Consider the following 21941-nt stretch of genomic DNA (forward strand, 5'->3'; position numbering starts at 1 on the left):
CAAATCGAGCTTGGAACAGGCGTTTCGTATTAAGAAATCGAGAATTAGGTTGATCGTGAGAATATCAAGGTAATCTTAAAGTTTTCTATGCTACAGCTCCGACAAAAACACCCCTGCCTCAGCAAACTTCTGCTGATACTCCCTCAGATTCGCCCACTGGCTCAATTCCTCCTGATCACGCTCATAGTCACTGAGGTAACTCATGGCTCGTCCATTCGTACGAGGGCTCACACCTTCGGCGTTGCTGCCGGAATCAGTCGTAGCAGATGAATGGCCTTCCAGTCTGACAAGAGTATCGATGAAAGCGTGGAGATAGGATTCTGCTTCTGCTGCGGTGAGAACGTGCAGACCTGATAAGGAGGTGGTTGTTGTCTCGGGTGGGTGTGACTTTGGTGAGGGCTCGTCGGGGGCGGCGGGTGATTTTGATGCTGGGTGGTGGCTGGGCATGTTGAGGAGGGTGGATGCTACTTGGCGGATTTTGGTTGTCTGAGTTTGATGATGAGTAAAACGAGTGGGATTGTGGGAAGGGGGTGGAAGGGCTGTCACGTACTATGCTGGCACCATTGGGTTCCATATTGACTTCGTTGACGGTTCGTAGGAGCACGAATAAGTCTTTGATGACCAGCTTGCGCTCTTCTGCCATCATGCGACCGATGTAGTCTGTTTGTGCATGGTGCACAGCTGATGTATTCTGAGACGAGGTGGCAGTAGTCCCATCCTGTGCATCCGATGGATTCTCCACCTTGATCTGCGCAACAGAATTCGCAGCTGGCACTCGATCCGAGTTCCCATATTTGCTGAATATCTCAAACAGATTCCAATACTTATCAACCAGATATGACCTTGTACACAACTGACTTGCGTAGATATTGGCTTTCTGTATTTCGTACTGGATTGCGCGTCGTTCCTGATGGATATGATCATCCGGATAACTGAACACGGAGCCATCCTCAGACATGAACGCAGATGGGTTTCTTTTCGGATGAAGAAGAGAAAGCTCCGGAGGAGTTTCAAGCAATGCGGATTTGGTCTTTTCAAGACACTCCCACAGTGTGGAGCGTTGGTGCTCCCAGTCGAATACCCGACCGCTGCCGAAAGCGATTTCCCACGCTAGTATAGAGTTGTAGGAGCTGTAGATCTGCACGTTCGCGTTGAACCCGACTAGTTGGGATACTCGGCCAGTTGGCTGCAGGTTGACGTGGGTTGCAAAGATGAACTCATCATCCACCTCCAGCGGAAGTGGTGGATACCGGTCTGTTGGAGTTTCTGGGGCTATGTGAACCCTGTAATCTTGAGATCCAATTTGATGCAGTGTCTGATACCCAACTAGGGAGACATAGAAAAGTCGCCTGCCTAGCTCTTGCGTGATCAAGTCGACTTTGTTGCTTTCCGTTAAGCCTGCAACTGGCTGGTCAACTGACATATGACTGCTTGCGCTTAGCATTCCGGGAGTTGGCAGATTTGTTGGCGAGCGACAGAGGTCGTAAACCTGAAGCATAGTGCGACATTCCGCTAGGTAGGTACGACAGCGTCGCATGCTATAAATGTAGCCAGAGCAGACACCTAGAAAATAGCTGATGGCTGCGTCGTATACTGTTGCATTCCGATCGAGATATCCGGTACCTCGGGCCTGAATGGCAACTTCATGGCACCGCTTGACCAGGGCTATTGAGTTTGGAAATGCGGAGCGCTCTGCTTCAGTGTTGAGGCGAAGTTTTGGTCGTCTCGGAAAGGATGCAACCAGGAATCCGATCATAGAGGCCAGCAGGGCCAGAAATGTACCACTAGTGGCATCTTCGCGGCGCTCAAATGCCGCGCGAAAAGAAGGTTCGTGGGGGATGGGAACCAAAGGGTGAATGTAAGTAAAAAAGTCATCGAGTAACAACTGCACGGTATGCAGCGAGCAGATAGCTTCTGCTGAGGAGGCAAATGGCGTTGGTTGGGGGATGCTTGACGCATAGGAAGAGGCCTTAGGCGTGCTCGCCTGCGGGTAGTCTGTGATGCTCCCTGGCGATGCGTCTGCTGACGGGGACTCGAGCTTTTGCTTCTTCAGAGCCTCCGCATGGCGATTGGGCGGCCCACGACGTCTGCTTGGCCTCTCATAGGTGCAAGGGATATCCAAGCTAGCGCAGGACCGACAAGGTGGCCCACTGTTATCACACTTGACAGGGAAGGGAAGGTGTTAGTGGTCAAACAACTACATCAGACAAGGGTTTAACCAACCTTTACTTTACGAATACTGCAGGCATCGCAGGCCTTTCGCAGCCTCGTTTTGTGGTCCATCCGTGAAAGCAAGGTGACATGACCGGGCTTCGGGATTGTCAGGACATAGCCATCATCGATGCATCAATGGGAAGAATGTCTTCAATACCCAAGGTTCCCAAGCACTGCGGGGTGAACTCTTGCTTGACCTCCTTGACCACTTGCACAAAAGAGCAGTGCAAAGACCGGAGCGCACTCCGAAGATATTGTTAGTAGCGAGATGCTGCCCCGCTCAATTTAGCGCGCCACGCAATTGGGGACCCTTTTTCCACGGCTTGTGTTCCGCGCGAGAAGCGGGTGAGCCGCGGCACAGGCCAGTTTTAGCGATGAGTATGTTCCCCAGGCAGGAAGGAGGGCAATTGACTTGGTAAGATACTACGAAGCCAACGATGGGCCAGACTTTCTCACATGAGATCTCACTTCGCTTAGACACCTGCCAGGGTCATTGGCAGAGCAGAAACCATGCATGGCGGCAAGCGTCGCAAGTTGGCCTCGGATGGCGGCGCCTAGTCACGTGCCCGCATTCAAGGAGAGAGACGAAGTCAAATGCGCCGCGGTCCCTTCTGATTGGGCTCATTCTATGTCCACTGTGGGTTTGTCCCATATTGGCAACACAAGCCCGACAATTTAAGGGTCCACCATTATTGAAAAGTCTGGGTTCATGCATGTATATTAAGGGGCGGTCTACGGAGTACAAACCACTCCGTACGTCCGTAGAAGACCATTTTTGAGGGCTAAGGCTAATCGCACGCCAACTTGTGCTATCGCACGACTAACTATTCCATTTTCGAATATAGTGGAGAGCAGGTACACTAGGTCCTTGATATCTAGACTAGAGAAACGGTTTTACAATGTAAATATATCTGCTTTAACTTTCCCTTCTATAAAAGATCTTTCTAAATGTCTTTTGGACCGTCATTTTTAATTAGTGAGAGTAAAAGGCTTAGTAGATATTATCAGGATATCTAGGAAGAGGAAAAGTCTGCCATGCGAAAGCACAGGTTGGCGTGCGATTAGCCTAAGCCTTTTTGAGAAGAGAAAAGAAAAAGGTCCAAGCTGAAACAAGAACGCTATGTCTGTCTTATACTGTGAAATCGTCACGATAGCCGTCTCCCAGCCTGTTGGGTCGCTGACTAGCCAACTGTCGCTTGCGCTCAAGATCTGAGGCCCACAATGCGGCACCAGTAGCGGTTGTCATCAAGAAGAGCATGGAGAATGGAGGGATGAGCTGCAAGATCAGGGCAACCGTTCCAAAGCTATTCCAGTTAGTATAATTTTTGGGTTCATGATCAAAGTATAAAAGTCTAGTTATACGTACGTAGTGTACTGCAGCTGTCGACGACGGATACTCGCTTTGCGCTCCTGCTTGGTGAAATCCAACAGTTGGAAGTACCGCCAGTGGTGGAACGGCCCTGCCCGGTAACCTGTCAAGACCAGGAACATGGGCGTACCGGCAACCGGGATGAAATTGAGTGGAAGCAGCAAAACGAACTCGATGATCTGGCGGAAAGATAATGGCGAATACACGGCGCTGGTCGTCGGGGTCCCGAGACGACTGGCTGGGTCACCGGCCTCCGGATAGATGACCCGTGAGGCGAGCACAAGCTCCTCCTGTCCTTCATTCACCAGGACTGAGTCGAAGATATCGACCAGTGTTTCATCCACAAAGAAGGCCTCGAACAAGGCAGCCACAATTGCCGCACCCTCACCAAGGACGAGGAATGCACCATTCACCCATGCTCCGACACCTTGGAAGATAGCAAGGAATGCTACCTGCGGTAGGTAGGTGAAGAAAAAGAGGAGGAAATAGACGAAGGACGACAGGAGGACGATTGGCACCAACCGGGCCTTGAATAAGGGCCAGAGGAATCGATGGCTTGCAAAGTAGTAAATGCCCTGTCCATCATGTTCAGTCAGTAACTAGCCGCCTCCCTAGCAGAATCAGGAATTTGTAGGATCAACACATACCCGAAGCGGATAAAGCCACGCTGCTCTAGTTGGATCCCATATTTGCGGCATGATGCTTGCAGGTTACCTGCAGTCTGCAGTATTGCAGTATACGCAAAAGATTGAAGCTCGGCGAACAAGGAAAGAGTTCGACTCCAAAAGGCAGCAGAGCTTTGCTTATCGATAAGAGCGGACCCTCCCTAAGCCCGAGGTCCTGTGATCCACCCAGGCATGAGTCACGTGCTGCTTAGTCACCGATCCACCGGATTCCCTTTTTCTACCAAATTTTTCGCTCCTGGCACTTTCTCTTTTCTTTTCCATACATAAACTGAATTCCTCCCTATTCACTCTGGAATCCACCTTGCAATGGGTTCTTCGAGGGGAAATGGGAGGATAGAATAATTTATTGCTGGCTTACCCCGAATTCTTCTCAATACGTGGAGTGTTTGGAAATAATTCTTCAGCTGTACATTCCTTTTCCCCCTTGGGTGCTTGAGTGATTCCTTTTAACCCGTTTGGACTGGACCTCTCTCTCGTCACTCGCGACGGCCCTTGATCGTGTCCACGATATGCTCCAGGCTACGTACAATGGCCGAAGGCCGTAGATTTGGCACAGCAGCATCCTGCCACCCCTTGCCAGCCCGATCAACCCAGATCGCGTTCATTCCCATGCTACGCGCGCCCACGACGTCGAACGGGTTGCCGCTGATGAGCCACAGCTCGTTTATCTCCGATGGCTGCTTCCCGACTTTCTCGGCAAGGTGTTGATAGCTAGCTCGCGATGGCTTGTACCGCTGGACATCGTCGACGGTAATCAGGTCTTGGAACACACTGGCATGGGGAGCAAGGTTCCTTGACCGTAAGATCGAGTTGGAGACCATTGATCTCGATCCGTTGGAAAATACCACGGCGTGGATAGTAGGATCGGCTGCAATTCGGCCTAGTGCTGGGTTCACGTCGGGAAATATAGACAGGCTATCGTAGGCCTCCATTAGATTGGCGATCTTGCTGTCGCTCAACTGCTCTTCGCTCTCAGCTAGCGCATGAAGCAATGCATTCCGAGTGACGCTGGAGAAATCCTCGTAGCGCTCTAAGGATTGTCAACTAGTGCGCGCGTGCACGTTAAAGCAGATGGTGCTTACCCATGCTGTTGAGTCGCCATGTGTATTCGAGCTGGTACCTCCGCCAGAGTGCGGAGATGGCTTGGGCCTTGGTAGCCTCGAAATGGCTCGCTAGCTGGTTGGCAATGGACTCTGTTGACAACAAAGTGCCATAGAGGTCAAGTGCCACGACTGTCTTGCCTGCCATGTTGATTATTGGGCAGTGTTGGAAAAGATTGGTTGCCAGCGATAGATGCCTGGCCGGAAGGCTATTTTACAAGATATTCCTGCTTGACCCCGCGCGCGTTTAATCCCTCGGTACAATCACCTCAAAACAACAGTGACCAATCTCGGAATTTAATTTTAAACAAAGCTAGCGATGGGATGAAATATTTCATCTCAGGCTTCCCCATCAAAAGCTTCTCCTACGAATAGAGACTGCGATAATTGCAAGACCAACAGATGATGTCATCATAACTACATCAAGGGTGAAAGGCATGATATCCATGAGCAGCAGGCTCCCATTTTGCTCGTCATAGGATTCCCATCAGTCTTTACAAGTGTTTCACGAGGCTCGACCTGGGGTTCTACCTGTGATCCATAAGGTTGTCATTGGTTTCATTTGCCCTTGCAGACTGTATATATATTGTGTTGGTTTATCGCTAGCCGTCAGACCGTGTACGGGGAAATATTTCCAAAGACAACCTTTGAAATCACACCGAGGAGAATGATCCGAAAGACATTTGGAAAGATTATTCAGAAGAGAAGACATCTATGCGGCTGTTTTTACCCTAGGTGGTAGTCTTTGGATAAAGACCTCGAAACGACCACTTTGGACTTCGCGATATAGCCTTCATCCCATCTTATTCTGACTTTCTATTACTTTCTAACAAACTTTCACTAGAATGCGATTCTTACCAGCGGGTGTTTGACCATTGAAACAATCACGGACAATAGTCACATTGCTCTCGTCCGTGTCAACGAGTTCCAGCGTGAACCGGCGCAGAAGAGTAGCAAGCCCTATATAGAGCCAGGAGTGAGCCATGCTGGTTGGGTCAGTTGATTTCTATCATACTCTGAGAAGAGTGATTATGTGGATAACCTACTTCGGCCCCAAGCAGCCCTGGCTGCCTTTCGAAAATGGCACGAGATACCGGCTTAAAGTGGATGATGATGATAACCACCGTTCAGGATGGAAGGTTAAGGGGTCGGGAAAGATGGTGGCATCGCGGAGGACGAAGTGATTTGACATGCTGATAGAAGTCTACAATATAGAGATGTGCTCAACGATTAGTAGTCATTCGATACCTTCCTATACCGGGGAAAGAGCTTACGCCCGCGGGAATCCGCCAGCTGTGGCAGACCAAATCCTCGTCTGGGGCGATGCGAGGAAGACGCGAGGTCACTACTGCAGAAAGCCGAAGCCCTTCTGAAATGACTGCAGTCTAGTTCTGTTTAGTTCTTTGCCACCAGTTTGCTGAACAGAATAGACTGACAAGATATGGCAACCGCTCGAGATCACTCCATGATGCATACACACTCGCATCAGGTGAAGCAGCCTGCAGCTCCGCTTGGAGCAAGTTGTAGATTGTCACATTGCTGAGAACGTGGTATATTGTAATTGCCATCACCTGAGAGGGTGCATCAGTGCCTGCTACTAGCAGGAATTTAGCCTCGTCAGTCAGCCGGGCTAAAGTGCGCTCTGCTGGCGGAAGTCTGTCATTGCGTAAAAGATGGTCGATGATAGAAGTTTGGGTAGCACTATGACTATTGTAGACTTTTCGAGTGTGTTTTTCGATGTCCTACGAAGAAATTTGGATTCAGCACAAACAATTTGCTGCCGTTTGGGTTTAGGAGATAGCAATAGCATACCCGCTCGATTGCAGCAGCGTGGCCGAATTTGGGAAAGAACAAACGCGAGAACCACACGGGAAAAATTCTGGAGAAGAAATACATCAAAGGAACATGACGAACAAGCAAGAGTAGCTCGAATATACCATTCACTCCCTTCTTCCATTTCTCCCCAAGTATGGGTTCCTTAAGTGTGTCGAACCCGGAGTTCTTACCAAACACGTACTGAGAGACAGTGTCAACGGCGAAGTTGACAAAGCAGGTGTGTAACTCCAACAGTTGGCCAGTTCCTTTTGCTAGTCGAAAATGTTGACAAAGAAGTCCTATATTTTCGTGAATCACAGGTTCCCATCCTCTAACGGCTGCCTTAGAAAAGAAAGGGCTCAGGCCGCCACGTCGAGCACGATGATGGTCATAGTTACTCGCAGCGAATGACATGCCAGGTGCAATTGAAGATAGAAACCACGGGTCTTTATCGCGACGTCGAGTTGGCCCTGCATACAACGTGTCGTAAAAGTCGGGATCGTTGACATGAATCTCGTTAGGACCAATGCGCACGACAGGCCCGTAGATTTTATGGAGCCGCTGAATTTCATACATAAACTGGCCTCCACGCAGGACGTCAAAGTATGCTTCATACCAGCGAGTGATTGCGGCTAGACGTGGCCCGGGAAAGCCGGCTAAAGGGTGGAAGACAAGACGTTTTATGACAATATAGAAACAACAGGCACCAGCAGCCCCTAGGAGGCATGTGGTAGTGGCAGTATTCATGAGCTTCATTTCATGAGGCATGAAATGATTGAGACTTTCTTAGCAGCTCTGTGAGAGTGACAGATAGATAGTAGTGACCGGGGTGTTTATCCACAAAGAGATTTTGGCCTGGGCGGCGATAGAGAACACACTATATAGGTCGAGATGTGTCTCAGTAGGGATAGGATATTAATTCAGCAAAATGTTGCCAGAGAACACGGTTTCTGCACCTCAAGGTGATAATTTCGTTGATCAGGTGTAAGCTTCTCAAGCTACACTGGGCATGATACGGAACTGGGAAGATGCGGAATCTACTTCAACAGCCCAAAGAGAGATCCTCAAACAGAAAAGAGACAATGAATTGTCTGTAGAGGTGGGCGGATATGACTTGAAGCCCTCGACATGAAAGTGATGCAAGAACGTCGATCACTGCTTCATTTTGGGATGCAACTTTTCCTGCATTATGAGCTTCATCTTACAACCCCGAAGTGAAGCATCACGCATGCAAAAAGCAAAGAATTCGTGGGCCAGCTGAAAGGTATGCAGATCGGACTCCTGCAACAAACCTCAAATGATCAATATGTGCCTAGTCTTATTGCCGAACACTCGTTCTCGTTCTGCGCGCGATGGGGCTGATATGCACGTGGATTGGATCAAGTGACCCCGGATTACCTTCAGTCTTCCGTGTCAAATCCAGTATGTCAGAGCGATGTGATGAAAATGCAGCGAGCTGCACATCCTCAAGCCCCGTATGTCAAATTTTTGGATGAGTGAATTATCGACAGGCAGCCTTAGTTGTGACGATCATGACGGGGGCAATGGGTGACGATCTATTGAGCCTGAAGAGCCGATCATCAATTGCTTTGTCTGAAGAGTCTCAAAGAAGGCTATGCATTTGAATTTTTTTTAATAAAAATTTCCACACACTCTCTCTTCCATTCGCTAGTTCTGATACTTTCGTAGAATTACACAGGTTGATTTGAATAATCTTCTTCCCTATTGTAACATTGATATCATTCAATAGTATGCATTCGTAGTAGTATAGTTATCTTGAACCGAAACTGAGTTATCCATTCTTATCCTCTGTCTCTACTCCACATTAGCTTCCTTCTTGATTGCTGCTATTCTCATAGTATCTAAGAGATTGGAGGCTGCATTCGAATGGCCGTAAACGCCCCCTTCGAACATCTCCGTTGCATCCTTGCCTATTGCACCCGTAATCATTGCTGCACCTCCCGGATGCTCCGTCACAAATGCCGAAACATCGTGTACAGCCCCTCTGATGACAATCAGATTGCATCCTGTCCTTGCCTGTTGCTGGAATTCTTCCCATTCCATAACCGGGAGTTCTTCAAGCGGCACGCCCCAATCCACCTTCTCGCTTTCCTCATCCAACTTCTCTCTTCTCCGCTGAATTCTCCCCTTTTCAATCTCATTTTGTGGGAAGCGTCGTAGATTAGTGGCCAGACCGAACTGAGCACATAACCAGATTACCCATTTGGTTGGATCAAAGTCATGCCAACGAACTCCATTCCGATAGTCGATTGGGAACTCGTGATGGAAATTATGATATCCCTCTCCAAGGGTTAGTAAGCCAGTCAAAGGGTGGTCTTTTGGAGTTTTGTCGGTTGAATAAGGCTGAGACCCATACCAATGAGCCACCGAATTAACGCAGAACGTGCCTTGTTGTTGCAGGGCCGTCGCAATGCAGCCTGCGAAGACGAAGCCCCCGAGATAATCATCATACAATAGACCGCAGTATAGTGTAGGGGCAAGGTAGCCCGCAAGAAACAACAGTATCAAATAGTACTTCCGCTGCCATATCACGACGGGGTCTGATCGGAGGTCACTGATATCCACACGGCCAGTAGCCAGGACTCCACGAACGGGGTCACTCTGTTCGAATAAAACCCAACCTATATGGGCATGAAAGAATCCTTTCGACATGCTATATGGATCCTTGTCGGTATCAACGTAGCGATGATGGGCCCGGTGATCACGACACCATTTCTTAATAGTGTCTTGGCCAGCACCAGCCCCGATAATGGCAAAAATGATCTTGAGGGGCGTGCTGGCTAAATAGGATCTATGCGCCCAGAGGCGATGATAGCCTATAAAAGTCTTGTTAGGTCTGTGCACAAACGCTATAGAATGTAGATGATTTTCGGGAAAACACACCAGCGGTAACAGTGAGAGCTCGAATATAGGCATAGGCGAGCCCAACCCAGAAGGTCTCCTTACGAAGAGGAATCCAGTGCAGACTGATTGTAGCAGCTAAGGGAATCCCAACGAGAAAGATCGTCTTTGGCCAGTTAAGCGAGCGTAATATGGTGACGACTGAGCTTTTGCTGGTCGTTGACAAAGTATGATTCATGTCGGAGACATAACTCATTTTCTTCGAAGGCAAGAGCCTCGATGGCTCTATAGTAGGTTGCTCCATTCTCAATTTTCTTCGTGATTCAATATCTTGATAAAAAAAAGATAATACTATATGTCAGCACCGCTGTGCGAGGGTTAACGAATTCAATATAACCATCAGCCCTTAACGATCGTGTCAATTAATCGACATATCTCAGCTGAGACACAAGGAGTAAACCGGCTCTCAACAAGTTTTCCAAGTGTGACTGGGTCTTGCTTAAGGAGGTGATACGAGCGCATCACAGTCACACACCAAGGTATGGCAAAATAGCCGACCGTTAGACGAGCAATATACCGTAGGTGATATTATCAAGCCATACCATGACAATTCAGTTCCGGATCGTCGATCTCGATCAAGTATGATGTACTCATGCATGAACAAACTTCAATAGCCTGCAAGATGGCTGGCTGAGATATGGACAAAAGTAAAATATGTGATGGGAGTACATAAGAGCCAGTTCTTGTATGCTCGAGGTGTATAGCGGGGCAGCGAAGCATGTTCAACTTCCCATCTATACACAAATCTACCTAAGAGATTTACGTGACCCTGCAAGCCAAGTCACAATAGTCCATAACTTGCTTGCAGAATTGACTAGAGCATGGGAAAGCCAATAGCGCAAACATTTCTTCATGATCTACATCACACGACAGCGAGCCCCTCATTGTACATCATGAAGTATGTTTGCTTTTTTCACCTGGCTCCTATCTGATGAGGGGCCCTGATAAGATGGTTTAGTATATAAAGCCTTGTTACATAGAGTGAGAATATCCCCTCCAATGAAGATCATTTTCTGAACCGAACTGAGAAGTCTCCGTCAATATGGATATTTTCTCAGCTCATAGTCCGATCAACTTCGGCTTTCCATCTTTGAAGCTTTTCAGTCTTCCTCCAAGCCAGCCTTACAAGCCGATACCACGGCCTCCGCCCAGCGTGCCTTCGCATGTATTGGCGAATTCGCTGTTTCAGCGGATACGTATTGACCCTGATATATTTTATACTTCCCTTGACATCAAGTTTGTCCTCACTTTCACGGCGATATATGTCACTACGGTTCTTTACTTAAATAAATTCAACGCCAGTCGGCAATATCGGCCATGGCGTTTCACCAAAACTTCCGCATTCAAGGCCCTGGTTGTGGCGCATAATGCACTCCTTGCTCTCTTTTCAGCATGGACTTTTTGCTCGCTCTTTACGATCATATTGCCCCTTTGGGACGTGGCTGTCGCCAACGCGGGTCCTAATTATTACGCTCATGTGGCGGAATTGCTCTGTGAAACGGACTCCAATGCATATCGAGGTATGGTCTATCATAAAGCTGGCCATCATCACTTCTTTGAAGTTGAAGACGATAAACCATCTGACAAAATATCCACTAGTCCTGCCAATATCCAAAAGCCTATGGGAAGCAGGAGGCAGCTACGTCGGCTGGCTCTTCTATATGAGCAAGTTCTACGAAGTCGTAGATACGCTGATCATCCTTGCGCGAGGGAAGAAAAGCTCAACGTTGCAAACATACCACCATGCTGGAGTGATCATATGTGGGTGGGCAACAGTGCTATATGAGTCCCCCTTGGGAGCTATTGGTGTAGTTTTGAACTCGGCAATCCATACATTGATGGTAATTTGATCTCCCCGGCGGCTACTCTCGAACATCCATCTGCCTTACTTGAAGATGCCATGCTAACAGAACATGACTGTCGCTTCTTTTTAGTACACGTACTTTACAATTCAAACACTCGGTATCTATGTCCCTGTGGGCTTCAAACGCACCCTGACAAAGCTTCAACTTGCACAATTCTTTGTCGGCTGGATCTGGGGGTACACATACTTGTTTATGAGTTACAAGGTTCCATTGGATGTGACTGCAGGAAGTATCAACAATGGATCCACACCGAGATTGGACTCGGGCAAGAGCCACGATAATATCCGCAAGGGCTTGCAAATCAAGATGTCGACAAGTGAAAGTGCAGTCTCATGCTTGAGTGACAGTGGGGAAGCCTTCACCATTATCGTTACGAGCATCTATATTATTCCCTTGATCTACCTGTTTGCGCAGTTTTACATCAAGGCATACATGAAACAGGACAGTGATGATTGAGAAGGAGAATACAAGCTGAGACTTACACAAGAATATATGGCGTTTGATAATGATGTTGTTCTTTTTGCAAGATATTTCGCCTACGATTTGTGTTCCCAATATTAAGAAAGACAATTTTTCTTTAGCCTCCTCATCGCGAGTATAAGACGTTGCTTGAACTGAGCATAATACTATGTCACAGACTGTAGAAATTCAGAATTCATCTTTGGACTGTAGCTTCAGTGAAACCTCCAATTCTCTCCAATATTCTCCAACCTTCCCGAAGCAAGGGAGAAGAAGCAATGATGTCAATCTTTCCGCCGCGGGGCAACCTTCTCCATCACTTCCGCATTCACCAAGGCCAACGAGCTACCCCATGAGCTCTAGGCCGAAGGTCATGACTACAATACTATCCAATGACCTCCGATGACAACTATAGCGTCTTCCGAGAATGTCTCTCGAGCGCGATTGTCGCCCGATCCGAGAAACCGAAGACCGGCAAACGGCGACCAAAGGCCAAGCGCAATGGTCGCAAAGAAGCGACCTTCGAGGTCGACTCTGGGCTACCTGAGCGAGTTGATCCAGAGGAACTAGCTGAATTTGTTGATGTAAATACCCTTGAAGCTTGATTATCTCCAGATTCTGCCTCAGTCGCGTCCCAACGAATCTCCATAGCTAACGCGCATGCTCGTCCCAGTTCATCGCTACAGAAACCTTCACCTCCTTCCCAGAGTCCCTCCAAACACTCTCATACGCAGCAATCCAGCACGACGAGCACTTAGCATCGCTCTATGTCCCCGCAGACGCAGACATACCCCTCGATCGCACCACCCTCGACACCCTCTGCTCCCCCATCCCAGTAACAGTGCCCGACACCCTCTCCGTCTACGGTCTAATCCCAGACGCGAACGAACTCCCCGAATTCCTGTCCCCAGTTCTCAGCGAGTATACTACAAGTGTGACCAGCGCGCCGCCGGTTTGGAGCACCACGCGCACAGAGGCATGCGAGATTTGCGAGCGCGATTGGATCCCGCTGTCGTATCATCATCTTATTCCTCGGGGTGTGCATGCGAAGGTGCTGAAGAGGGGGTGGCATGATGAGTGGACGCTGAATAGTGTTGCGTGGTTGTGTCGGGCTTGCCATAGCTTTGTGCATCGGATGGCGACTAATGAGGAGTTGGCGAGGGAGTATTTTACGGTCGATTTGATTATGGAGAGGGGGGATGTACAGGATTGGGCGAAGTGGGTTGGTAGAGTAAGGTGGAAGGCGAAGTAGGGACTCCGGGAGAGCATCTAAATATGTGGGTGTTGGTGCATCACATCGTGTAAGGAAATTTGCTATACGAAGTTCATGATGTCTAAATACTGTACATGTATTATGATTGCATCTATCTCCATATCAAGCGTGACTGTTTCCAGCAAATGGTGTAGTGTAAATGGAACAACGCCCGATCCCAAGATGCAAGGCATGTATATAGGTACAAGATGAAGGTGAAAAAGACAGGAGAGAAGGGGGAAAGGGGGACCGAAGTCTAAAAATACAGCGACAGAGAGTCGCATGAAGCTTGTGAAAAGAAAGAGCATCAATGATCATCTCACAGATGACGCTTTTCAAAGATCTCTTCGTAGCACTGGATGTGATCGCCGACAGCAAAGTCGGTCCAGCCGTCGAAAGCGATACCACACTCAGTGTCCTTGCGCATTTCGGTAACGTCCTTCTTGACGTTCTTCAGCGAGGTCATGGTGCCTAGATATTGAGGTTAGATATAGCTCTAGATAGTTCGGTATATGGAGGGTTTTCTTACCATCATAGACGGTCTGGTTGCCGCGGATCACTCGGACCTTCTTAGTCTTGTTGACCAAACCGTTACGCACACGACATCCAGCGATAGACGTCTTGTCGCGACCCTTGACGGTGATCTCGAAAATTTGACCAACTTCGGCTTCACCCGTCACACGCTGAGTCACGGTAGGCGCCAGATGCTCGCTCAGAACGTCCTTCACGTCGTCGATGAGCTTATAGATGATGTTGTGATCCATGATTGTCACAGACTCCTGTTCGGCGAGGCGTGACATGTTGGGGTCGATGGGCATGTTGAACGAAATGATCTTACCCTTGGCGCTGGCTGCGTGTTCAATATCGAACTCGGTTACGGGGCCAACACCAGAGCGCAAGATGTTTGCGTAAACTTCGTTGTTGCCAACAGCAGCGATTGAGTTGAGAACGGCCTCGGCGGAGCCGTCTACATCGGCCTTGATAATGAAGTTGATTGCCTTGGGGCCGGACGCCTCGACAGGGGCGCTGGCAGCGTCATCCGAGTCTTGATCTTCCTGTCTGCGTTTTTCAAGAAGCTCACGTCGAGCCTCGTTGATGGCAACCATATCCTCACCCAGCTTTTGGGTGTCTGCACGATCCTGGCGATATGCCACAACGTCCTTGGCCTTCTGCTCAGTTGGGGCCTGCAGAATCTCCGTTCCAGCGACTGGCTGATCTCTCCAGCCGTCAATCTCGACCGGCATGCCAGGAGTAGCTTCATCGATCGACAGACCAGCTTCATTGCGAAGGGTGCGCACGCGAGCCCAAGTTTGACCAGCAACAATCACATCGCCAGGCCGGAGGGTACCGCGACGGATAAGAGCAGAAGCCACGCGACCGTAGCTCTTGGTGGTCGCCTCGATGACCCAGCCTTCAGCGTTGCAGGCCGTGTCAGCACGGTGGTCCTGCATCTCAGAGAGGACACCAATGGCCTCCTCGAGCTCGATCATGCCCTCGCCCGTCTTACCGCTCACACCAATTGCTTGAACATCACCACCGTAGTCTTCAACATGAACGCCGTGGACCGAGAGATCTTGCTTTACCCGCTCGGGGTTGCGGCCTTCCTTGTCAATTTTACTGATCGCAACGATGATAGGAACGTTGGCTTGCGTGGCATGCTTAATAGCCTCGATGGTCTGCGGCTTGACACTGTCATCCGCGGCCACGACGAGAACGACAATATCAGTCACATCAGCACCACGCTTACGCATTTCCAAGAATGCAGAATGGCCGGGGGTGTCCAAGAAGGTGATTGTCTTTCCAGAGGGCATCGCCACAGAGAAGGCACCAATGTGCTGGGTGATACCACCGTGCTCAGTGGCTGCCACTGACGACTTTCGCAGCCAATCCAGGATAGTGGTTTTACCGTGGTCAACGTGACCCATAATCGTCACGACCGGCGGGCGAGGGGGCAAATCAGATGCATCTTCGGGCACCGGTGCGGCCTCAATATCATCAGCCCCAGTGTCGAAAATGGCTTCATAGTTGAACTCGGCGGCCACCAGACCGGCGGTCTCAGCGTCCAAGACATGGTTATAGGTCACGTCCTCAAAGCCCATATCTTCCATGCGGGCCACGAACTCGGCCTGTCGCACGCCGATGACATCGGCCAAATTACTGACACTGATGAACTCGGGCAGGTGAAGGGGAGTAGCCGTAACCTCCTCCTTCGCCTTCTTCTGGCGCTTGTCGCGACGACGCTTACGGTCCTCGGGATCAAAATCACCCTCCTCGGATGATCCACGGTCCTTCCGTCCATCGCGTTTCTTGGGTTTCTTCTGCACATCGACAGGTGTTGGTGGCGCTTCCATAGATTGCAGCTGATCCAAGGCAGACATATCCCAAGACCATTGATCCTTCTTGTCGAGTTCTTTCTCTTTCTCGTTTTTCTCTTCAACCTTCCGGTCCTTCTTTGTCTCATCTTGCCCACGGCTTTCGCGGCCTTCACTTTGCGATATCCTGGTTGGTGCCCCGTGCCGACTTGTCCGATCATTTTGAGTTTTTCGTGATCCCCAAGCTGAGGACGAATTTTCTTCGCCGGCCTCAGCAAGAATAGACTGGCCGAGACTGTGCAGCTTGCCAGTGCGTGTTGACTCCCTCCTCGATGTACTTGTCTCCGAAGGTTGCGCGTCGGGCCTGGGGTTACCACATGAGGTACATGCGTCCCGCCTTGCAAAGTTAAAATGTCCGCAGTCAGGACAATCCCAGTCCTTTTTCTTTGGTTGCTGTTCCTGTCTGGGTGGTCGAGGAGCATCCTGTCGCGCTGTTTGGCAGAACGGACAAACCTTATGCTTCGCAAAGACGACCTTGTTGCAACTTTGACAAGTCCACTCACGATTGCCTCGAGATGGTCTGTTTTCTGTTCGGGAGGAACCCCTCAAATGTCGGGCGACTCTGTTGTGCAAGTGCTGGTGGTCGACGGGATGGTTCGCGGAGCGGGCGAAGGCTTGCTTGCCTTGGCTGTTGACGTAGAATTGCGTGCCTGGGATTCTTTTTTCGGGATCTGGACCTTTCGGAGCTTCTGGTGGAGGAGGAGGCGGTTTACTCCTGGCCATGATGGCATCGCGCAAGGCCTGTTCCGCTGGGCTTAGGCCAGTTGGCTTGGATGCCTGTCTGGCGCCCCATCGGTTTCCAAACTTGGGCGCTGGCGATGGTGCGCTTGGAGCTGCGCCATCACTATTCCCATCTCCAGCGCCATTCTCAGAGTTTAACCGGCTTGCGGAGGACCGAAATGTCCGTGAAGATGGTAGAATCGGGGAGGATAGAGTGGTGGATGTCGATAAATCAACGCGGCGCGAGAGCTAGACAACGATCAGACATAATCCGAGGAAGGGGAATTGCGGAGAAGAGATCATACCCTCCAGACTACTCGGCGGTGCATAGCGATAATAGCAACAAGCCTTCCTCATCGGATTCCAATGAAATCCAGCGAGATCCAGTTCGTAAACCAACGAATCTCCAAGCAACTTGCGACTCCACTTTCTTGTCGAATGTTTTTTTGCCGGCTTACGTAAGTTTCCCGACGGCAAAGACCCCCGTTTTCCCGCCCAAAGAAGTCGGCGCTGCGTGCGAATCAGAGGGCAGATGGCGCCATCACGATAAGAGTGTCCCTGGTTCCTGATATAAACGTTCGAACCTGGAGAGATCCGGAGAAACTTGTCTCTTATTTCAATTTCGACATATCATCCGATTGGTCTGTAGCCATGGAGTCTGAAGCATTCGACGATCTGGAGAAGAGCCACGATGCTCTCCGCACCGTCAAGGACTTGGCCGCGGGCGCTGCTGGTGGCATGGCTCAGGTTCTGCTGGGTAAGTGTGCTGCACTCCGGGGAAAGACAAGAACCATCTGATGAAGCGCAAGTTGCATTGGATGTCACCTCGCCCTTGATACTATTATTTGAGATTCATCTCATGTATTCAATTGCTAACTCACTCAATTACAGGACAACCCTTTGGTTTGTGTCCCTCGGCACACAATTGACTTCCCCACAGTGAAGCCTGTCTAACCCCAATGGCCCAGATATCGTAAAGGTCCGCCTGCAAACCACCTCTCAGTATAAGAGTGCTCTGGACTGCGCGACCCAGATCTTCAAGAAGGAGGGTCCCGCTGCATTCTATAAGGGTACCCTGACTCCCCTGATCGGAATCGGCGCCTGCGTAAGTGTCAATTCCCCGAGAGTTCCCACGGCCCACTCATCTAACTCCTTCCATAGGTCAGTGTGCAATTCGGTGCTTTCCACCAGGCTCGCCGCAAGCTGGAGGAGCTGAATAAGAAGAAGTATGCCGACAGCGCGCTCTCATACGGCCAGTACTGGTTGGCCGGTTCGTTTGCCGGTGTGACCAACTCTGTGCTCTCGGGCCCGATTGAGCATGTCCGTATCCGCCTTCAGGCCCAGCCCCACGGCGCTGGCCGCCTGTACTCGGGTCCCATTGACTGCGTGCAGAAGCTCGCTGCTCAGGGAGGTGCCCTGCGTGGTCTCTACCGCGGCCAGGCCGTCACCGTCCTGCGTGAGGCTATGGCCTACGGTACCTGGTTCATGGCTTTCGAGTACATGATGAACATGGATGCCAAGCGCAACAACGTCAAGCGCGAGGATATCTCTGCTATCAAGGTGGCCACCTACGGTGGTCTGGCTGGTGAGGCTCTGTGGTTGTCTAGCTACCCCTTCGACGTGGTCAAGAGTAAGATGCAGACCGACGGGTTCGGTGCTACTCAGCAGTTTGCCAGCATGCGCGACTGCTTCAAGAAGACCTATGCCGTTGAGGGCTTGGGTGGTTTCTGGAAGGGTATTGGCCCGACCCTGCTGAGAGCTATGCCCGTCTCAGCCGGTACTTTCGTTGTGTAAGTGCCAGAGAATTTTTCCTTCCTCTTGTGGACCATTGAGTACTAACGTTCTACAGTGTCGAACTTGCCATGAAGGCTCTGGGTTAATCCGCTGATCGTGATAAAACATAATTTGCCTTCTTATTTGCGACTTGAAGCTATGATACCAACAACACCCATCCATCCACTATGAGAAATTGGTCGAGCGCCACAAAAAAAGTTCAACATTCACCTGGGATCTAGAGATTACACTTATCTGTAACAATTGGCATCTGGTATGAGGAGCCGGGGGTAGACTGTTTCGTGACTCGATTAAGAATTTTCGTCCGTTCCATTTTATCCTTCGATTTTACTATATAGATTTTTCATTTTTTTGTGACTAGTCTGTCATCTTCCAATGGACCCTTTTTGTATTACACTCGGCATATCTATATATGCGCCGCAGCAGACCCTAGAAGGGTTACCTAAACATGAACCTGCCACAGGATTCTAGAAAATTAAAAATTGCATAACTATCAAGTGGAAGTTGAAACACCGCTACCTAGTCCAGACCTAGTTTAGAATATGGCCCCATCCACCACTAACTCACATAGCCAATGAGAAATCTCCAAAGAAATCTTGCATCGCAGTAGGAAAATAAAAAAGATTCAACCCCGGGAAATCCCACTCCGAAACAAACTGCTCAGGCATAAACCACTGCAGATCCGCCTGCGCATCGAACAGCTCCCAAAACGGCGACGTACCGCTCGACCCACCCGTACTAGGCTGTTGAGACTCTTGCAACGCCCGCCCGTATTTCTCGATGCTAACTTTGAGAATTTGAAGATAAATGTTGCCTGCACCAGATTGATGGTTATGTGAACCCGCTTTGCTGAGTTCTTCGACAAGTGTCCCGCCGTATTCCAGCAGCTCATGGTGCTCTCCTTCTCGCTCCGGGAGAAGACGTGAAAGTTTGAGGAGAAGTAAGAAGGAGAATGCGCATTTTGCCCATACAAAATCCATGGCATATTTTAGTTTGGCTAGGTAGAATTCGGGCTCGACGATGATGAGGCGGAGATGTCTTCGGGCGGCGGCTTTGGCGGCGAGGAGAATATGGCGCTCGGTGACGGTCATGGCACTTGAATCGATCGCTCAGTTAGTTACTACTATTCACATTGTGCGATCGGTGTTTTGTAACGTCAAAGTAGACAATACATACGCTACATTCTCCACGCCCATTGCCCGAAGTGCTTTGCAGTTTAACATCATCTCGGCCCAACATTTCTGGACACGGAGGGCAACGAGAAGATATGGTTTCTCTTGTTGAGCTGGGATACAACCCTCTGTAATAATATTAGTGCATTTGCAACATGAGTACATAGCAAACAGTACTTACCGATTGTTCGTAACCAGTCACTCCCTGAGGTTAGCATCATATAGTAAAGATAATATCCCTGGATGACTTACTCAAACCACAAATCGAGATCGATCTTCATCTCATGTACAAAGTCTGAGATCCCTTGCCTGTCAAGGGTGGTCTCTGGACCTAATGTATCATTGATGGTTGCTGTGCGGGGCTTTGGTCAGAGTAGATATGACGGATATGAATGAGGTCAAGTCCTACCTCTGAGAATGTTGAGCTACAAACGCTCATGTCAGCACTATCCAAAAAAGGGGCGCTGGTAAGGGTTATTAAGGTACATACCTCAACTTGCGAAAACAGCCGAAGATCCAAAATAGTTGACGACGGGTTACTCAATAGTATCCGACATCGACGGGAATTACCCACAAGGCGGATCCCAGGTGGTTTACCTGCATCCACGCGGAAACTAAAACGTACACCATCAGCAAGCGCACGCCATAGGGATATTCAGAAAACCGACATATGCTCCAACACAAGCAGTCCAAACCAAGTCCTGGACTTGCGCATGAGCACGCGCTCTCTTTCAAAGTCATGGTCTGGGACACCGTAAGAATTTTCATTATTCATTGCAAGTCTTTCTGTAAGTTCCTCGAATGCTTCATGGAGACCAAGATCGAGTGCCATTCGCGTCGCAAAGGAGAGGATCAATAGGCGGTCCCCGGAGTAACAGGCAACTATCAGCATTGCTTGCACGGATTCGAGAGAGTTGAGGCCTTTGTTCTGAATGATGACGTTGATCCATTTTTTCAGTTCGGCATGCAGTATGTCGGACATTGGCCCACCAGACTCTATTCAGATCAAGGATTAGCGAAAGTCCTTATCTATGATGCGTCGGGTACCAATGGACTCACTTGTTTCAACCATACAGCCTATGGTACAGATAGCATTGAGGAGAATACTACTTCGGCCCCGGACAGAGTCGAATGTGTCATGTTCGGGATCAAAAATGGGTATATATCGATCCTGTTTTAGAAAAATAATCAATGACTGTCGCGATTTAAACCGTATATAGTATCGATGCTCACGCAGCCTTCGAAGAAACTAGAGCAAATGCCATGTTAGATCAACAGTGTCACAATCGAGATTCATGTTGACTCACGTATTGAAACAAGAAATGGCACAGTCAAGCGTGATGAGCCCTTTATCAATGAAGTCTGCCACAGCCTCGTCGCGTATCTCGAAGCAGGAGCGCTTTCTTTTATGGCCTCTGCGCTCCGCCTGGGGTGATCCGTAGAGTGGGTGTACTGAAACGCTAGTTGGAGATAGATCTGGCACAGATCGTGGATAAGTGGTATGGCTTGCTCCATTTGCATACCCAGTGTTATTGGGAATCAAAGCGCCGCTGTTGTCTGGGCAATGACTGGGTTGAGAGCACGACGAAGGACATGCACTGTCCCCACGGCCTTGCTTGGGCTGCTCTCGTGTTTGTCGGGGTGACATATGCTGGGAGTTCATGGTCGGGGATGCGCAAGCTCGCTGCAAAAGCTCTCGCATATCATCCAATTGTCTTCTCAGGTATAGCATCTCCGACTCGACGCTTTCGAGTCTCCTGCAGATGAGTCAGTAAATATTCACGTCAGACAGTTAGACCAACGGGGCAGTCATACTCTGACACGGGGTCTTTGGGAATCTCGAAAAAGACGCATTGTTTCTCAAGCTTTTGGCATCTGGGAAACATGTTAGCATTTGACTCATACAATTCCTCGTGATGCTCACCTCCCACACGGACGATCCCCGTCGCATCTAACCTATAACCAAGTCAATACCAAAGACTAGCCCAAATGCCATTTGAATACTCACTTTAGACTGTCGACAAGCGCTGCACGCTTTCTATAACCGAGATGGCGTTAGTACATCCGATCCCCCGATCCCGACTAGCACGAGGCCCGGAGGCTGTAGCACGTACAGGGATGCGCTTTTTGCCGATCGGCGCGGGAACAACATGCAACGAGTCTTCGTCTTGCATATTTAGACCCAGAATGCACTTTGGGCG

The 21941-nt window shown here is 49.5% G+C and overlaps 9 protein-coding genes across 9 annotated transcripts; 3 read left to right on the forward strand and 6 right to left on the reverse strand.

The window, feature by feature from the left end:
* Nucleotides 1–90: 90 nt before the first annotated feature.
* On the reverse strand, nucleotides 91–2283 carry N7473_000701 (uncharacterized protein; the record flags this gene model as incomplete). Its single annotated transcript, XM_057146641.1, has 3 exons — nucleotides 91–486; nucleotides 551–2161; nucleotides 2224–2283. The coding sequence occupies 3 exons, from the start codon at nucleotides 2281–2283 to the stop codon at nucleotides 91–93; spliced, it is 2067 nt and encodes a 688-aa protein (XP_057014527.1).
* A 959-nt stretch (nucleotides 2284–3242) lies between these two features.
* On the reverse strand, nucleotides 3243–4364 carry N7473_000702 (EI24 domain-containing protein). Its single transcript, XM_057146642.1, has 3 exons — nucleotides 4231–4364; nucleotides 3581–4158; nucleotides 3243–3518 (listed from the first exon to the last, which is right to left on the reverse strand). Exons 1-3 carry the CDS (start codon nucleotides 4279–4281, stop codon nucleotides 3344–3346), a joined length of 804 nt encoding a protein of 267 aa, XP_057014528.1. The 5' UTR covers nucleotides 4282–4364; the 3' UTR covers nucleotides 3243–3343.
* Nucleotides 4365–4745: 381 nt separating this feature from the next.
* N7473_000703 (haloacid dehalogenase, type II) lies at nucleotides 4746–5517 on the reverse strand (the record flags this gene model as incomplete). Its single annotated transcript, XM_057146643.1, has 2 exons — nucleotides 4746–5299; nucleotides 5352–5517. The coding sequence occupies 2 exons, from the start codon at nucleotides 5515–5517 to the stop codon at nucleotides 4746–4748; spliced, it is 720 nt and encodes a 239-aa protein (XP_057014529.1).
* Nucleotides 5518–8999: 3482 nt separating this feature from the next.
* Nucleotides 9000–10284, reverse strand: N7473_000704 (acyl-CoA desaturase; the record flags this gene model as incomplete). Its single annotated transcript, XM_057146644.1, has 2 exons — nucleotides 9000–10021; nucleotides 10089–10284. The coding sequence occupies 2 exons, from the start codon at nucleotides 10282–10284 to the stop codon at nucleotides 9000–9002; spliced, it is 1218 nt and encodes a 405-aa protein (XP_057014530.1).
* Nucleotides 10285–11148: 864 nt separating this feature from the next.
* N7473_000705 (elongation of very long chain fatty acids protein) lies at nucleotides 11149–12427 on the forward strand (the record flags this gene model as incomplete). Its single annotated transcript, XM_057146645.1, has 3 exons — nucleotides 11149–11626; nucleotides 11706–11947; nucleotides 12041–12427. 3 exons carry the CDS (start codon nucleotides 11149–11151, stop codon nucleotides 12425–12427), a joined length of 1107 nt encoding a protein of 368 aa, XP_057014531.1.
* Nucleotides 12428–12743: 316 nt separating this feature from the next.
* Nucleotides 12744–13762, forward strand: N7473_000706 (HNH endonuclease). The gene is made up of 2 exons (XM_057146646.1): nucleotides 12744–13014; nucleotides 13104–13762. The coding sequence occupies exons 1-2, from the start codon at nucleotides 12823–12825 to the stop codon at nucleotides 13680–13682; spliced, it is 771 nt and encodes a 256-aa protein (XP_057014532.1). The 5' UTR covers nucleotides 12744–12822; the 3' UTR covers nucleotides 13683–13762.
* Nucleotides 13763–13775: 13 nt separating this feature from the next.
* On the reverse strand, nucleotides 13776–17166 carry N7473_000707 (translation initiation factor 2). The gene is made up of 3 exons (XM_057146647.1): nucleotides 17080–17166; nucleotides 14212–17023; nucleotides 13776–14153 (listed from the first exon to the last, which is right to left on the reverse strand). Exons 1-3 carry the CDS (start codon nucleotides 17101–17103, stop codon nucleotides 14002–14004), a joined length of 2988 nt encoding a protein of 995 aa, XP_057014533.1. The 5' UTR covers nucleotides 17104–17166; the 3' UTR covers nucleotides 13776–14001.
* A 128-nt stretch (nucleotides 17167–17294) lies between these two features.
* N7473_000708 (uncharacterized protein) lies at nucleotides 17295–18654 on the forward strand (the record flags this gene model as incomplete). Its single annotated transcript, XM_057146648.1, has 5 exons — nucleotides 17295–17531; nucleotides 17666–17677; nucleotides 17743–17879; nucleotides 17936–18564; nucleotides 18624–18654. The coding sequence occupies exons 1-5, from the start codon at nucleotides 17426–17428 to the stop codon at nucleotides 18652–18654; spliced, it is 915 nt and encodes a 304-aa protein (XP_057014534.1). The 5' UTR covers nucleotides 17295–17425.
* Nucleotides 18655–19131: 477 nt separating this feature from the next.
* N7473_000709 (uncharacterized protein) lies at nucleotides 19132–21914 on the reverse strand (the record flags this gene model as incomplete). Its single annotated transcript, XM_057146649.1, has 14 exons — nucleotides 19132–19663; nucleotides 19745–19868; nucleotides 19922–19941; nucleotides 19993–20092; nucleotides 20150–20165; nucleotides 20231–20354; nucleotides 20409–20736; nucleotides 20800–20911; nucleotides 20974–20989; nucleotides 21048–21497; nucleotides 21556–21615; nucleotides 21665–21696; nucleotides 21749–21778; nucleotides 21855–21914. 14 exons carry the CDS (start codon nucleotides 21912–21914, stop codon nucleotides 19132–19134), a joined length of 2004 nt encoding a protein of 667 aa, XP_057014535.1.
* Between the last annotated feature and the right edge of the window lie 27 nt (nucleotides 21915–21941).

Source organism: Penicillium subrubescens, assembly GCF_028828155.1.
Source record: "Penicillium subrubescens strain IBT 31985 chromosome Unknown utg000001l_segment0_segment0, whole genome shotgun sequence".
Classification (NCBI taxonomy): domain Eukaryota; kingdom Fungi; phylum Ascomycota; class Eurotiomycetes; order Eurotiales; family Aspergillaceae; genus Penicillium; species Penicillium subrubescens.

Excerpts from the sequence above, each read along its gene's own strand:
- N7473_000702 (XM_057146642.1), bottom strand. The coding sequence starts at position 4,281 with ATGCCGCAAATATGGGATCCAACTAGAGCAGCGTGGCTTTATCCGCTT. Across the intron at positions 4,159-4,230 it reads CGTGGCTTTATCCGCTTCGG|GGCATTTACTACTTTGCAAG; the intron begins GTATGTGTTGAT and ends CATGATGGACAG. Across the intron at positions 3,519-3,580 it reads CGACAGCTGCAGTACACTAC|CTTTGGAACGGTTGCCCTGA; the intron begins GTACGTATAACT and ends TAACTGGAATAG.
- N7473_000706 (XM_057146646.1), top strand. The coding sequence starts at position 12,823 with ATGACCTCCGATGACAACTATAGCGTCTTCCGAGAATGTCTCTCGAGC. Across the intron at positions 13,015-13,103 it reads AACTAGCTGAATTTGTTGAT|TTCATCGCTACAGAAACCTT; the intron begins GTAAATACCCTT and ends TGCTCGTCCCAG.
- N7473_000707 (XM_057146647.1), bottom strand. The coding sequence starts at position 17,103 with ATGCACCGCCGAGTAGTCTGGAGG. Across the intron at positions 17,024-17,079 it reads ACCGCCGAGTAGTCTGGAGG|CTCTCGCGCCGCGTTGATTT; the intron begins GTATGATCTCTT and ends ATCGTTGTCTAG. Across the intron at positions 14,154-14,211 it reads CAACCAGACCGTCTATGATG|GCACCATGACCTCGCTGAAG; the intron begins GTAAGAAAACCC and ends CTCAATATCTAG.